The sequence below is a fragment of the Camelus dromedarius genome, chromosome 13 (assembly GCF_036321535.1).
Source record: "Camelus dromedarius isolate mCamDro1 chromosome 13, mCamDro1.pat, whole genome shotgun sequence".
NCBI lineage: Eukaryota > Metazoa > Chordata > Mammalia > Artiodactyla > Camelidae > Camelus > Camelus dromedarius.
Genome location: NC_087448.1, coordinates 70284170 through 70300964, shown reverse-complemented (window position 1 = coordinate 70300964; position 16795 = coordinate 70284170). Strand labels below are relative to the sequence as shown.

The 16795-nt window shown below is 52.4% G+C and overlaps 1 protein-coding gene across 5 annotated transcripts in view; it reads right to left on the bottom strand.

The window, feature by feature from the left end:
• Positions 1-16795, bottom strand: part of CRYL1 (crystallin lambda 1) — a 78498-nt gene that overhangs the window by 41368 nt on the left and 20335 nt on the right. For all 5 annotated transcript variants that reach the window (XM_064493293.1, XM_031465700.2, XM_031465702.2 and 2 more), the window contains one exon: positions 6068-6194. In XM_064493293.1, the coding sequence (XP_064349363.1) occupies positions 6068-6194 (127 nt within the window). The remainder of the gene's footprint in view (positions 1-6067; positions 6195-16795) is intronic.

Here is a 16795-nt window from a genome sequence, read left to right as displayed (position 1 = left end):
CATCAAGTCATGACAGGACGCCTCGTATTAAACGTGCGGTCTGTAGTGCACGACGACAAGGGTTCCAGAAGGATCAGCACACCCCAGACTCCGCACAGCGCTCCTCCCCAGGGGCTGGGGGCCGCGGGGATAAGGGAGTTCACTTTCTGCTTTATTTAATCTTTATGCTTCTTTTTCCCCAGCAAATGTGAACCACTTTTGAAATTTCTAGACAACAATAAAATGTTTGAATAAATGCTTTTCCTATTTTAAATATTAACATTATGTTCCAGTTTATAAAAATAAGGATAATGAAGAAACTATAGGGACGCAAAAGCAGAGAGCTTTGCTCCCACCCTAAAAACAAGAAAAAGCCAGATAAGTTACAAAATCGTAACTTTTCTTGAAGCTAGCTGGGATTACGGAACAACCAAATAGCCTGAAGCCCAAGGAAGGACCACCCCGCCCCTCGGAGGGGAGGCTAGAGGCAAGGTGCCTGGGGCAGAGCCCAGGAGCGAGACTCAGCAGGTGCCTCGAAAGCAGGTAGGAAGGCGGCTCCAACGGCCAGCCAACAGCTGAAGGCGGAGCGTGAGCTGGTGTGAGGGTGTAAACCGCCAGGAGGCGCCGACGCAGCGCGGTTCACACCCACCGGCAGGCTCTTCACTGCGCCCCGCGCCATGGGCCCCCGAGAGGGGCTGACGTGCACCCGTGAGGGAAGGGCACAAAGCTCAGCAGCCCCGATTCCCTCAGAGAACAAAAGTCAAGCCACCGTGCGAGGGGTAGCAAACCAAAGACCCACTGCCGCTGGGGTGGGGGCGGGGTGCAGGGAAAGCCCGGACGGCTGGCGGCGGGGACAGCAGCAGCTCGTTCCTGACCGCCCGACCCACTTCCGCAGACCTGCAGTTTAGCAGGAAGGGGCATGTCCACTTGCAGGCACGACACTGCTCACCCTCAGTCTCTCCTACATGATGTCAGCATCCAGGGAAGACTTCCGAGAAGCAGAAGAGCAAGGCAAACCACCTCTTGTCAAGAGACAAAGCAGGCAACAGAATGAGGCTCGCAGATAACTCACACACTAGAACCATCAGGGAGAGAATTTAAAATAACTGATTCAACAGGTTACACCCTCTAATGGCACAGAAAACAGATGCAGACTCTCGGCAGAGATGGAAACTACAAGACGGGGCCAAATGAAAACGACAGCGACACAGACAAAACCGCCTTCAGCAGTGTGGTAGCTAGCCTCAGGACAGCCCCCCGGTCGGGAGTCCCTGCCTCCTAGTGTGCCTGCCCTCGTGTGGGCCCCCCGCCAGGCTGCACAGGCCGTACAGGCCTGGCCTGGAAAATGACAGAATGTGGCTTCTGGGCCAGGTCACAGAAGATACTGCAGCTTTCAGCATGTGCTCTGTGACATCGCTTATCTGGGGGAAGCCAACTCCCGTGTCAGGACACTCTGGCAGATCTGGGGAGAGGTCTACATGGGGAGGGACCAGAGTTTCCTGCCAGTTAACTTGGCAGCCATGAGGATGAGCGATCCGTCTTCAGAATGAACCTCCAGCCCCATCAAGTCTCAGATGAGGACTGCCCTGGCCAACGTTGGAACTGAAACATCGAGAGACCCACGGCCAGAACCACAGAGCCAGGCACTCCCAAGGCAAAACATGCGTGTTGTTTTAAGCGACTCGGTTCTGGCGTAATTTGTTACACAGCAGCAGGTTACTAGCACAGTTTCGTTAGTAGACTCTACAGAGATGAAAAGTAAGGCAGGATCAGTAGACGTACCCCAACAGGAGCACAGAGAAAAAGACTCGGGGGAAAAAAAAACAACAGAGCCTCCAAGCGCTGTGGAACACGCTGGAACACTCTAACGCACAAGTGACGAGATCCCAGAAGAGAGGACGGGCCCAGAACAACTTGAAAAGACGACGGCCAAGGCATTTCCAATGTGAACTTGAAACTACACTTCCAAGAAGCTCAAAACCCAGGAGAAATTTGGGTTTACGAAAAAAAGCGGAGGAGGCTGGAGTGGCGGGAAAACACGAAGTTTAATTTTAATTGCTCCAAATGTCGGTTGAGCTCATGAAGGAAAAGCAGCGGCACCACATGCGGTGCTGCAGGGCGGGTGAAGTGAGCCACCACCACAGCGCAGGAGGTGAGACCCTGCAGCCTGAGGGCCGACCGCGCCTCGCTGAAGAAGGGCTCGCAAACCCTATGGTTATCACCAAAAAACATTTCAAGAGGTATAAATAATAAACAATCACGGAAGTAAAACGAAATGGAAAAATATTCTAAATTCAAAAGCCAGGCCAAAAGGAGGGTGGGGGAGAAGAAAAAACAAATGGAACAAATGGAAAACAATAAGCAAGACGGTGGATTAATCCAGCCATACTAACAGTTACGTTAAATTTAATGGACTAAACACGCAAATTAAAAGACAGAGTCTGTCAGGTGGGATAAAAGCGTCGACTCAGCTGTATGCCTGGTCTGCATTCACTGAGAAATGAGTCCACAGTTACAGCCGTCGACTCCAGTGCTTTCCCTCAACGATGGCAGAATAAGAAGACAGAACACCCCTGGGACAGAGAGACCTGAATACAACCGTCAAGCAGCCGGACTCGGTGGTGGTTACAGTCCACTCCCTCAGCAGCAGCAGGACAGAACGTTTTTCAACTGCACGTGAGTATCTACCAAAATAGACTATATCCCAGGCTTTAAAACATGCCTCAGCAAATTACAACTGAAATCATATAAAGTGCGTTTCTGGACTATAATGGAATTAAACTAGGAATCACTATCAGAAAGAGATATGGAAAATCCCCCCCAGTTTATAAATTAAACAACCCACTTCTAACTATAACTGTTATCGCTGTGTTCTAGCAGTGGACAACCTGAAGTTGAAAACTTTTGAAAACACCATTTGCAATAGCACTAAATCATGATATAGTTATGTATAAACCTAACGAAACGTGTGACCTCTGTTGAAAACTACAAAACATATGAGAGAAGAATTTTAAAGGCTAAATAAATGGAGAGATGCACAGTGTTCGTGGACTGGAAAACTCGGTTTTGTCAAGGCATCTGTTCTCCTCCACATTGATCTGCAAACTCACAAGTCTCAGCAGGACTTTTTTTTTTTTTTTAAGGAGTTGACAGGCTACTTCTAAAAAATAAAACCAAGGAATTAGACTAGCCAAAACAAGTTTGAAAAGAACTTGAGAAATCACACTGCCTGGTTTCAAGATTTCCTATAAACAAAGTGTCACAGACCCGTAGACCAGCAGAATCAAACAGAGTCCGTGGATACTCCCCCAAGTACACAGTCAGCTGATTTTTGACCAAAGTTCAGAAGCAACTCCGTGGAGAAATGGTAGTTTCTCAAAATGATATGAAAACAACTGAACGGTCTTTTAGCTTGTAGACTTAAAATACAAAACTGTGAAGCCTCTGGAAGGAAATAGGGGAGAAAAATCTTTGTGGCCTTGGCTTAAGCAAAGATGCCAAAGACAGAACAGAAAAAGTGTACTCCACAAAGGAGACGTTTGGAATTGAACTCCATCAAAATTGAAAACTGCTTCTCAAAAGTCACTGTCAATAAGATAAATACATCAGGAGAAAATTTGCAGAACACATCTGATAAATGATTTTTTCCCAAAATATATTCATAAAGAAATCTCAAAACTCAGTAATATGAAACAGAACAACCCTACCCCAGCTCCCTCCCACCAGCAGGATTATTCTGAGCCTCAGCGGACCAAGGCCAAGGTCCAGCAAGCTTCCATCCTTTAAGAAAACATACAGATTTTAAAATGGCACCCGTATGTACGAGCACTGCCTCCTGTAGCTACTGAGTCTGAAAGTCCTTATCGAAATGACTCACACTTGCTAAATTTTAAAGGTAACGTTCAGATGCAAATTCTCACCATCTACATGGATAAGCAGATTTTTACTTCTGGATTGCAGCTGTTGCCCTGGTTGGGTAAGGAAAGTCCATTTAAAGCATATAATCCTATGACTGGTCCCAAGGCTTGAATTCCAGAGATTAGATGAAGCCTCTGTGTCACAGATAATGGGCCTTGATGCTCCTCCAGTCAATACTTGAGACAGGCTTTTCAGAGTAAACTTACTTTTCCGGCTCAGTAGATTTTCTTGCCAGGCAAGGTTTGATTTCAAAATTGCACTAAGTTCTAGAACTTCAGGTTCCGTTTTTACACGCGCCCACAGTTCAGCAGCGCATTAGGAGACCTTCCGAGCCCTGCTCCACCCGCCGGGGCTTGGGCAGAAGGCAGTTCCCACACAGAGTCTCACACTCAGGTTTCTGCGCTGTGACCCTCGGGACTCGGCAAGTCCCGCCGCAGGTGGTGTGTGGTTGAAGGACTATTTGTGGTCAGTTCACAGGCTCTGCCCCCTGCTTTGAAGAATTCCCTGAAGTAACGGTGACCTTCTTTCAGTAAAAAGAAGTCCCCAAGTATCCTAGATTAATTTGTCTACGATGAGAATTTGCCCCTTATACACAGGAAAAGGGGCCACGGAGTGTTGTGAGAGACACAGGTCACGTGGATTAAGAAGAGCACCCGGCACACAGCCCGGAGGACAGCAGGGACAGAGACCTGCTCAGAAAAGGGACTCAGAGCGTCCCCCTGGTGAAGCAGCCCCTGGAGCCAGGCACCTGCCGGGAGCCTGAACAAGTGTGTTGAGCCGTGCAGTGGCACGTCCCAAGTCCACACATCAGGTCACACGATACGTGTCATTGCCAACTTTCATTTCCATCATGTAAATATTATGTGTGAAACTGAACCCGGAAAGAAAGCTCCCAGTCTTGTCCTTGGAGACAAGGGGACCTGGCCTTATGTCCCTGTCCCGTGATGTGACTGCCATCCAGTCACGGGTCACGCCTATAGCCAGACCAGGACTGGGACTCAGAGGCCAAGAGGCTGGAGAAAGCCCCTCAGCGGCTCAGTTCAGAGTCTGCACGGACCAGCCCCCGTCCCTCGCGCCCTTGTCCTTGGCCCCCGGCCCAGCCGGGAGTCCCTGCTAGTGCCCGGAGCAGCACAAGCCACGCTTCCTTCCTCCCCCAGCAGGATCGCAGACGAGCACACGCTTTCCTGAGGAGCCAACTGAACACGCGTGAAGAGCCTCCCCCGGGGCCGCGCCCTCCGCCGCGGGCGGGGAAGCAGGACCCAGGCGCCCTCCACCACGGCAGGAAAGAGAGCCAGATGCGCTCCACACGCCCCGCGTTCCCCAGCCCTCAGCGCACGAGAGGTGGAGACACTAGAGAGACAGAGAGCGGAAAACGGTCCGCTGCCTCCGTGCTGCCCGACGCACAGCTGCTGCACGAGCAGGACAGACATCAGGGCCTGGGCTTCCCGACCGCAGGGCGCTCTCAGTCCCCTCGGTTTGCCCCGCAGCCCCAGCTCCACCGTCGTCACAGGAACAAGAGAGCGTTAACACGGGCTGTACGGGCCGGGCGGCTCGGGGCCCCAGGCGGCAGGGGCGGGGGTCCAGAAATGGTGCCGCCTCCGTCCCGGGCAGAAGCGCTTAAGCCCTCGGCCGTGAGTGCGCCTTCAGGAGCCAGGGCTGCGCGGGGCCTTGAGTAGCGCGGGCGCTGTGCGTGGGCTCCAGGAGGCGTGGGTCCCGGGGGCGCTGCCCTCGCAGCCGCTCGGTTGTGGGAACAGCCCCCCCGAAGAGCCCTCTTTGTACGTGAATTTGTTGGAAAACCTGGATGCAGACACTGTGAGAAGTGAAACGGTTTCCTTTCAGTGGTTTCCTTAAGCTTTTACACAACCACATGCGAGAACAAGGATGTGATCTCTCGTCCAGCAGGAAGATAAAGTACGTGGTGGCTGTCGAGAATTTCTTCTTGCTCAGAACTCTCACCGCTCAGAGAGGACATCCCCAGGGGTGCAATGGGCTCGTCTAGGAGGCCCCCTAGGACGAGGATGCGGACGAGGTTTCCCGTCATGGAAGCTGATTTCTGACCTTCAGGTTCGCGACGTCCACACCTTCCAACTGCCTCTGACCCTCCCGTGTTCCTGAAGGACCTGGAGGACAAGCTCTCCAGGCCCTTGGCCGGCAGGTGTCCCCGACTCACCTGAATGTGCACGGCGCCCTCTACCGCCTCCCGGATGTCGGAACAACCCCCGATGAGAGACAGCTGCTCCTCCGCGCTCAGCGCGCCCTTCAGGGAGCCCGACTGTGCCAGCAACGTCATCTCTTTCCTAGGAAGAGGTGGGGAGCGATCGCTGTGAGTGTTCAGAAGCAATTCAGAATCAACAAAGGTCTGACGAGCAGGGAGATACAAATCAAACCCACTCCACATCCGTTAGGATGGCCATGACCCAAGGAAGAGGGACGAAACCACGGTGGGCGAGGGCGTGGAGCGGCCGGGGCGGGAGAGCAGCAGACGGCTGGGAGGCTCCTTGAAAAGTTACAAATGGGTCTGACCGCCCTGAGCCAGCAGTTCCTCCTCTGGGTATACACCCCAGAAATTAACAGCTGGGACTCAGGTATCTGTACCCCCATGTTCATAGCAGCATTGTTCACAGTGGCGGAAAGACGGAAGCCACCCAATGTCCACAGACAGGTGATGGAGACACCAAATGCGGTCCATCCCCACGACGGAAGTTACTCAGCCTGGAAGAGGAAGGGGGTCCTGACAGGCTCCTCCGTGGATGTGCCTGCAGGACCCCGTGCTGAGTGAGGTGCGTCAGTCACCGAAGGACAGGCACTGTGATTCCTCGTGAATGAGGGACTCGGACAATCACATGCACAGAGACAGACGGGGCAGTGCCGGGGGCGGGGGTGGGTTGTGAACTGGGACAGAGTGTGGTTCTGAGAGAGGAAGAGAGTTAAGGAGATGGACGTTTGTAGGACAGTATCACTGAAGTGGACGCTGAAAAATGACTAAGATAATGAACTTCGTGTTATGTGTAATTTACCACAAGCAAATCAAAAAAGTTTTAAAGGTGAAAGAAGCCCGTGGGAGGCCAAACCAGGAAGCAGTATTTCTTCGCCTTCGGGCTCAGCCCGTCCCAGGAAGAGGCTGAAGGGAGGCACCTCGTACCAGGACCTGGGCCCAGTGTCGTGGCCGTGCTGCTCAGCGCTCCAGACGCGTCTTAAACCCTGATGAGCCCCGAGCAGCGGCCACGCTTCCCTTCGTCTCAGCCCCGCAGACTGGGCGGTGGGTCCTGCTTGAAATCCACTTTGAGACCTCAAGCACCCACGGTGAGCATGCGTGCAAACGGTGCTTCCCAGCCTCCTCCGAACTGTCTCGCCAGTGAGCCGGTGACTGTCACATGGTTCCATGTCACAGCTTTATCTTCAGGCCGTCAGACGGAACCACAGCCAGGAGAACGCACCCCAGGCACGGGGTGGTGGGCAGGGTGGCGGGGAGACCCCGGGGGGCCAGGCTCAAGCGAGGCCACCCACCTGGAGGAAAGGGAGGCCCCAGGCAGACTGGCATCGCAGTGCCCGCGAGTGTGGACAGAGGGGAGGAAGGGCGGCGGGGGGAGCAGCAGCTTAGTCCGGGTGGGGGCAGGTGTCTGCAGGCTGCCAGGACCTGCTCCCTGCGAGCCCGTCCCGCCTGGTCCCGGAGCGGCCGTGCCTGTGACCCCAGGGCCGCGCGGAGCTCAGCTGCTCTCTCGTTCTGCTGCTTCTCTTCCTTCAAGCTGAGCATTTCTTATTTCATTTGAGCTGCAAATTGAGGAAGAGAAACTCTTTTGCTATTGCTGCCGTGAAAAAAATAGAAAGATATGCTGAAATGCAGATTTCTTCATCATCTTGAACAAAAAGCAGCTTCCTGGCAAGAACGAGTCCACGAGTTGCCAGAGGACGTGGCCTCTCCTGCTCTGACAGCTGGGTGCGGCGTGGGACTTGGCCGTAAGCTTTTTTTAAGGGAGACAGAATCTATGAGATTTCTGTCCTATAAATGATTTGGAAGATCCATAGTCTTATCAGCTAAAAAACAAAAAATCCACTTAAAGCAGGGCAGAGAATGGCTGCTATTTTGGAGAACATTAGGACAAACACACAGAACTGCCTCTCGATCTCACTGCACGAAACAGCTCAAGACACCCCCACCACCAGCCCCAGGAGCAGGCGTTTTACAGAGGTGCTTATTACACAGAGCAGGTTCTCGAACAGAGGCTTACAAAGTCAGCTCCTGGGAGTGTGCAAAACACAGTCTGTCTCTTAGCCAGTTCACCGAGGAGTTTATCCGAGCTGTGCCGACCACTGCTGGCGTCCTAGCAGCAGGTCAGAAAGTTAAGACACATAAGTGACAGCTAAGATCAAGAACTGACTTAGGTTAAGTGCCAGCAAATAGATATTTATACACCCTTGAAGGAAATAGAGCAAAAGAGTCACAGGAACAGCTTGACTTACTGAGATAGAAAGGAAAGGCAGGCGTTCGCTAGCCCGGGTCCCGTGGGCGGCGTCAGTGATGTCCAGCGACCCCGGACACAGCGTGCCTTCTTTATCTGAATTACCGCCGAATTATCCAGAGATCGTTTGTTTTTCATTTCACAACACGTTTCTGATCCATCTTTCAAAAATCATTAAGAGTCACACCACTCTGTAAATACACTAAAACCACTGACTTGCACACGTCACATGAGTCAAGCACGTGGCCCGTGAGTCTGTCTCGGCAAAGCGGTTGTGCTGGGCTCCTGCTGGCTCTGTAGGACGTCACCACTAACTGGGCGGCTTAAACAACAGAAACACATTGCCTTACCTGCCGGAGGCCAGAGGTCCCGGCCAGACTAACGGCAAAGCCTCGCGAGGCTGCCCTCCTGGGAGCTCTAGACCCAGGTCCCCGTCTGGCCTCTCCTGCCTTCCAGGGACCACAGCCGCCCTGGCTACATGGCCTCCCCTGTCCTCTCAGCCAGCACCCTGGTCACTCCGACCTCTGCTCCTGTCACCACACCTCCTGGGACTCGCCTGCCTCTGTTTCCCTTATAAGGACCCCCGTGATTACATCGGGCAAATTCGATAACCTCCCCGCTCTGATATCCTTAGCTTAGTCACATCTGCGGAGTCTCTTTGCCACGAAGGTAACAAGTCACAGGGTCCAGGGGTCAGGACTTGATGTCCTTGGGGAGCCATTAGCCTGCCTACCTCCCCTGTTAAAAGACTTCAGGAACAAACAGAACGTGTGATGTACACAGAACTCCTACAAAATTACTGTCCAGCCTTGCCGCTATCCCCAGGTCCCCTGCTGAGCTTGACCCTGGACCACGGCCCCGTGTGCCCAGCAAATCCACGGGCTCCTCTCAGGGTTTCCCTACCAACAGGCGCACAGGCTGGGCCATGGGAGCCCAATACTGTGACTCCCAGGGACCGACCTGGGGTGGGAACTGGACCCAGAGACGTGCAGGGGTGACCCTCAGCCCGGCCCAGCAGGAGCCGAGCTAAGTGTCCGCCCTGTGCGGCCTGAAACGCGGGCTGGAGGAGTAACAGGTGCACAGCCAGGGACAAGGCCGCCACCACGGCGAGACCAGACCCCGGGTCAGAGCAGCCAGGGCTGACGTCTGACCATCAGACTCGGGGAGCCCGCACAGTGTCCCCCGTGTCCCGGTTCTGCAGAGGCGGCTGCCTGCACCCCCTCCCCACAGACTCACAGCAAATCCCCAGCGGATATAACCCACTGTCCTTATGACCTGAAAGGCCCGTCCGCTGGGGGCAGAGGGAAATCACAGCACAGCTAAGCTGCTCGGTTGGAACCAGAGGACTTGTATGTTAGACCTGCAGCCGCGGCTGAGGCTGGGAGGCGGGGATACCAGTGATGGTGACCACGCTGCCCATAAATGCGACCGGGACAAAAGGGATCGTTTCTCCGAAGAGCTGCGTGTAGCCACCAGAGAGTCACTCCCGTTCTTCCAGAGTATCTGCTGTCACAGGAGTGGGGAAGGATTTAATATACTGCCCGTCCCTTTTCGAGAACTACTTTCTTCTCACAACTTATTTTGAGAAGGAAAAAAGGTAAAATGATAAACATCCTGACGTTTCTGCCATGAGAACAGCAACCGGTCCTAAAACATTTGCTGCTTGTCATTTTTCAATTGAAAAAGACACTGAGGTTCATGTTCCTTCCGCCACCGACCTCACACGACCACGGTCTGCCGAGCTCAGGCGGGTTCTCAGACGTCAGAGCCGGTAACACAAGGGAACTGTCTGTCCCGTTAGGGAGTCGGGTCGGCGCAGGGAGCTGGCACTGGCTCCAGCTGAAGCTCGGGGCCAAGGCTCACTCTGGACTTGCTCCCACACTTGCTGAGTCAGGAGATCAGATAAATGGGGGACAGAGGCCTCCTGTTCCTCAGAGGAGCTTCTGGTCCTGGCCTTCCGGGGACACCCCAACTCAGCAGGGAAGGAGGGACCCGTGGAGACACCACACCACGGCTCCAGCAGATCAGACTCAGGACCAGAATCCACGAGTCCCGGGCGGACACAGGCAGAAGGGACAGATGTGCACACGGTCACCTGCTGCGCAGAGACCCCGGGGGCTTTCAGATCCCTCACGTCCTCTGCAAGTCAGCAAGTCTCTGCCACAAGCCAAACCCAGCCATTGGGCACTTCTGTCCCAGTTACGGTAGATCCAACAGTTTCCGCTGAGTATTTTGGAAGAACTTCGGCCTCCCTTTGCAGAGGACATACATGAATACCTGGAAAAGACAAGCCTCTCCCAACCACTTCTCAGCAGCAGCACTGACGCTGCCCAGCCAAGAACCGGCCTCCAGGCGCCCTGGCAGGTGGCTGCAGTACACCAGCTTCACCTCTAGAGGTCAGCCTTGCACCGGGACTCGGAGTATTTGCATTCCAACCTCAGCAAAGTTAAATTTTTATTTTAAATTGAGAAAAGGAAAAGTTAACAATTACCATTACGGGGTACAATGTGGGGCTTTTTATATTTCTATTTTTGAGGCTTCATTCTAAAGGAGTATTTGTTAAGGAGATAAAAGACAACAGAGTAAGTGAAACCCTTGTGCACTGTTGAGGGGGCTGTAAATGGCACAGCTGCTGTGGAGCGTGTTGTGGAGGTTCCCAAAGAACTAGAAATGAAGCTCCCATAGGATCTAGCAATACATGCTTCCAGGTATACACCCAGAAGAGATAAAAGCAGGGGCTCGAAGAGATATGTGTACACCCACGTTAATAGCAGCATTATTCACAATAGCCAAAAGGTAGACGCAAGTCAAATGTCCATCACCGGGTGAGTGGATAAACATGTGGTGTAAACGTCAACACAATGTTACGCGGCCTTAAAAAGGAAGGAAATCCTGACGCACTACATGGATGAACCCTGAGCACATCAGGCTCAGTGAAATAAGCCAGCCACAAAAAGGCAAACACCATGTGACCCCACTTACGCGTGGCTCTTACAGCAGTCCAGCTCACAGAGACAGAAGGTAGGTGGTGGGGGCCGGGGGTGGGGGGCTGGGAGTCAGTACTCGGTGGGGACAGAGGTTCATTCTGGGAAGATGAAACAGTTCTGGAGACGATGTTGGGGACAGTGTGAATGTTCTTAACACCCCTGACCTGAACAGTTAAAAATGCTAAGGAAGTAAATTTTATGTCACGTGTTGTTCTTAACCACAATTAAAAATAGAAAAGATAAAGACAATATATTTTCTTTTTTAAAGGAGAAGCTGCTTCAACTGACATGTGAATTTTGTTTAAACTTAAATCTTCTTGAAGGTAAAAGAGGACAGAAGTCAAGCAAGAACAAAGCTCCATATGAATTGGAATTCAGAAATAAACTGATCTAGGGACCAGCTTTTAGATTTCATAGAACAACTTAGAGAATCATTTTACCTCCAAAGTATATTTTCAGTTAATTGATGTCATAATCTAGGCTTTGAACTTCCGATTACACATGGTGGATAAAACATATATTTATCTCTGTTCCATCCAAAACCTGACTAATGGGACCCTCTTAACCAGACTTACTGTGGTGATCACGTCAAGATATATACACAATTGGATCATCATATTGTAATGTGATGTGTCAGTTACACCTCAGTAAAGAAAATTTAAATGTAAATGTCTAGGCCCACAAAGTGAAAGGCACCTGGAGAAGATACAGTGGAAAGAGATCTGAGTTTTTGGAGACGGAGAGTGATGGAAAAGTGGCGAGTTGGTGAGGTCCGTGACTCCGGAGAGGAGAAAGCTGAGATTCAGCGTGGGGAAGGAAGACAGCTGTGCGAGTGTGAGCGCCCGGGGGGCCCGGCGAAGGTCAGAACCTGCGGACGGCAGACACAGCAGACGGACGGCAGGGCGAGGTGTGTGGGGAGGCAGTGAGGCTGTAGCTGAGGAATCCCGGGCCCCCCTCCTCCTCAGTCATCAGCCCCAGTCAGTCCCACCGTCTCCGCTGGACTGTCGGGCGTCAGTCCGGTTAGCAGGTGTCCTCTGACTTCCTGCCTGTCGTTGGGGGAAAGCCCACGGGGGATGTGACCAGACTCACAGGTCCCTGAGCCCACACCCTGAGCTGCCTCCGCGTGGGCCCTCACAGCCCCTCACTGCAGACCCGTGGTGCACGTGCGGGAAGCCAGCGGGATAGCGGTGTAGGACCCCCAGACCCGACGGCAGCCGCTCGGTCCTCGCGCCCAGAGGCAGTCAGAGTCTCCTGATTTCTCCCCAAGGGTTTAAACTTGCAGCTGGCAGGTGTAACTTTCATAAATCAGAGAGAGCAAAGCTGCTCCTGCTTGTGAAGAAGAGTAAATACCTGAGGTGAAGCAATCACCTGAACCGTCCCAGTGACAGCCAAGGGACAGACGGCCTGTGAACACACGGACACGCCAGGGTCAGCGACCGCTGAGCCACGGCCCCTCGGCGTCAGCTTCTGGCCTTCAGCCCTCGGGTCACTCCAGCTTCTCGGTCCAGGCAGGTTTTGTCACCCTGTCCTGCACCCTCCTTCCGGGGAAGCGGCCGCCAACACGGGGGACTGGCTCCTCCCGGGAACAGGGTACCCGTCCCCCCATTTAGTTAAGTCTTCTTTATTGGCCTTCAATACAACTGAAAAAACATTTCTCCATGAACGTCTTACTCATTTTTCTTGTATTTACACCTAGACTGCATACATTTTTCGGTAACTGTGGCTGACCCGGAGGGCCATGATCTGTGGCCGTTCTGTGATCTACCATCCTCCGTTATTCCAGCCAAACTGTGTGGTTTCGAACCAGGACAGACCAATGCAGGGGAATCCTGATCAAAACCGGGTTCGAGATTTTGAAGCAAGTGCAGAGATCTGGGTGGCAAGTTAAAGACCAGTCAGGGGCCCAGTCCTGGGGCAGGAAGTGCAGTCACTCAGAGAGCTGCTGTGTCTTCAGTCCACGTGGACGTAGAAAGCAGGTTCATTCGAGAGGACTCGAGTCCTGAAGGAGCATCGCACGTGGTGCAGAGGTGGTGGAGGGGAACTGAATGGAAGGGGCTTACCCAGAGACAGCAGGGTCACCCTGGGACTTCAGCCAGACCGTGGGGGGGGGGGTCGCTCAGATGTCACTGTGGCCCAGGCCAGGGTCCTGGTCCCCTGGGGCTAGAATGGCCCCGTCACCACGTGGAAATGAGACTGCATCCATCGTGAGATGGAAACACTCCTGTCCGTGGTCCACATTCCAACTCTGTTTACTTGATTTTTGTCTTTCTTCTTAAAATACATATATTCTCTTAGATTCCCACCTGAGGCCTGATACGTGCAGAGCATTGAGCCCGTGATGGAGAACAAACACCTGGCGTGACACACCTGCCGAGAGGGCTTTCCAAGCTGAGCTGCCTGTCTGTTAAGAGATCTGAATATGTGAAGTTGTAGGTTGCTCATTTTGCTGCCCTGTTAGAAGGAGGCTAGTCTTAGGTGACAGCTTTTCGATTTTTTTAATTCATCAAGATCTCTTGGCAGGATGAGTTGTGATAATAATTTCTTTAATCTTCTGATGTTTAAATATCTCAAAAATCATCTTTACCCAGTTTAAGTTCATTTTTACAAGTTCAGAATCAAAAGGTACTGTTTCAGCTCATTTGAGATCTGTGTTTAATAGGTCGCACACACAGAATTTTCATGCAGAAGTAGTGAGTTTCAACATTTTACTTCTTCTAGCGCAGAATGCTCAGAAGACTGAACACAGGGAGTCAGCCTGCAGGGGTGGGAGGGCTGGCAGAACGGTCCATACAGAACACGGCCAGAGACTCTAGAGAAGGTTCCCAGGACTCAGGTAACACGATTACTGAGCTGGTGCCCGTTACGTTCCAGGCCCTGGGGACAGGAATGGTGCCTGACGCTTCCTTCTGAGCCCGTCCTGGCCACCACATAACGTCTGAACGCCAAGGGAGGGAAGGGTACTGCGGAACCACGGCTCAGACCACATGGGGGCCACAGAGCGGGGGCCCCAGAAGGGCGCTCTGTGGGCACAGCTGTGACCCACCGGTCATTCCAGCCACATCAGGAAGATACTCTGTTTATGCTTCTTGACAGAAGGATGAAGTTGGTCCTTGCACCTCGAGCACAATCTGGGACATTTTATCTTGGGTCCTGAACGTCTCGGGAACACAGCCAGCACCCAGTGTTGCTGTTGCCATGAGAACCACCTGGCTGTTTGAGGGTTTCCTTACTGAATGAAGCAGTGGTAATTCTTCCCCGGCTGAAAACACTGTGAAACTCAGAACTCAGCTTACTGCCCCAAACTTTCACAGAAGTAAGGTTTGGATTCAGTCCTCTGAAGTTGGGCTCTCTGTACAGGACAGCACATCTGAAAACCTTGTGATTTAAGAGAGGGAAGCAGGCAGCTTTACATGAGCCACAAGACAAAAAATCCAGGGCATGCCCCCGAGGGCAGCGATGAGACAGGACTCAACCCAATTCTCCTGATACACCCCCAAATTTGAGACAAGGCGGGTCACGTTACACCCTGAAATCCCCACTTCCTGCCAAAGAGGGACAACCAGTTCTGCATATTTAAGTTAACTCAGCTTACACGTCTGTGGTTATAAAAATAAAGCCACTGTACGGAGGAAAGATCGGTGTGTATGCCTCAGTCTAAGATATGTAAGAATTCAGAACATTTGCTTTTTCTATAATAAGGCTGATAATAGCAATCAATGATTTGGATGGGTGTTTTTTTTTTCCTTTGGTTCAGAAATCTTACAGACCGATATCTAAAAATTCAGTCTAATTGGGCACCAGTAATATTAAGAAATATTAGCTCTCAATTAAGCAAAGTGGTGGAAAAATAGAAAAGACTTTAATCTGGCAAAAAAAAAAAAAAAAAAACACCTTATTTACAGTTTCTCCATGTTCTCCCTGAGGCCTGAAAAGACTTTAATGCCACACCCTAAAAATAAGGCTGATTAATACAAATACCCCAAGAAATAGAACAAAGAACTTTTCAATTAGGAATCTTAAAGAGTTTTCACCTGGTTACAGCTGAGTTGGATTTGGGTCTACAAAATACAAAATGAAAAGATTAAATAGTAATAGAATTGAAAAGCGCAGGACAGAGGTCAGCAAGCCATAGTCCACTGGTTCCACACAGCCTGAGATGCGGGTGAGTTTCACATTTTTAAAGGTTTGTGCTGCAGGGAAATTGCATGGCTCCAAAGCTAGCGTGATTCACTCAGTGTGCTGGGTCCCGGCGCCCCCGTCTCTGCAGCTTTCCCCCCCAAGGAGGAGCGGCTGCAGAAAGAGGACAAAAACCTCGACCGTCCAGCCCTGGTCTGGCGTCCACGCTGGGCTGGCTTGCGGCCTCCCCTCCAGGCTGCGCTCCCCTCCAACCCGAAATCTCAGCTCCAGCCCCTTGCCAACAGTCTCGCCAGAAAACCCATTAACAGCCCAGGGCTGGAAAGGTGGGCCTGGCCCCCAGCAGCTGAGGCCCAGCATCGCTGTCAACCGTCTGCAGGAGGGGCCCTTGTGCCCCACTGGGACTAGCCACTGTGGGGCGGGGGGAGCTTAACACAGCCGGTGTGCTTTCCCCTGCTTAGGGGTACTGCGCATGCCCGCGGGCTCCTGACAGCTGTGGCCTTAATGGTTCTTACTGTCAGCAGAGTACTTCCCGTTGCTCCCCACAGCCCCTTGAAGTAACTTCAGTTTATGTCAGCAATGCAGAGCAGGACCCTGCGGGGTCCTCCCTGTGCAAATTGTTCCGTGTCCCCCATTTCTTGTTGGTAGGAAACAGGCTTCATTCAGCCTCCTTGACCTGCCCTGAACTCCAAAGGGCAGATTTAACAGCTGCTCATCAGGGAAGGGAGGGGGTTCAGAAACGAGGGGAGCCAAGGAACAACAGGCAGCCTTGCTGCAGGTCCTGGTTCCTCCTCAGGGGACAGACAGAACAGTGTCTCTGAGCTCTTCTGGAGGAATATGGCCCCCTCGGGTGGAGGATGGCAGATGGCACGTCCAGGCTGAGCACAGGTTCCTGGAGCCCCGCCCTGCTCCCTCCCCACCAACCAGTGGGAAGAAAGTCACACACCCTGCAGCCCCCACCCCAAATTTTGCCTATAAAAACTTCTCCCCCAAACCGTCAGGGAGTTCGGGGTTTGGGGGGCACGAGCCACCCGTTCTCCTTGCTCGGCCCTGCAGTGAACCGCTCTCTGCTCCGAACTCCCACGTTCCCGTTTGTTTGCCTCCACGGTGCACCCGGCACACGGACTTGCCTTCGGTGATAGGGGGTTTTTAGGGCAGTAACTTTTCTGTGTGATGTTACAGTGGTGGATGCGCATCATTGCTCATTTGTCTGAACCCACAGAATGTGCAGCCCTCTTTAAGAGTGAGCTGTGGCATGAACCATGGGCTTCGGAGGATCACGACTGTTAATTGTGACAAACGTGCCGTCTGGGGGGG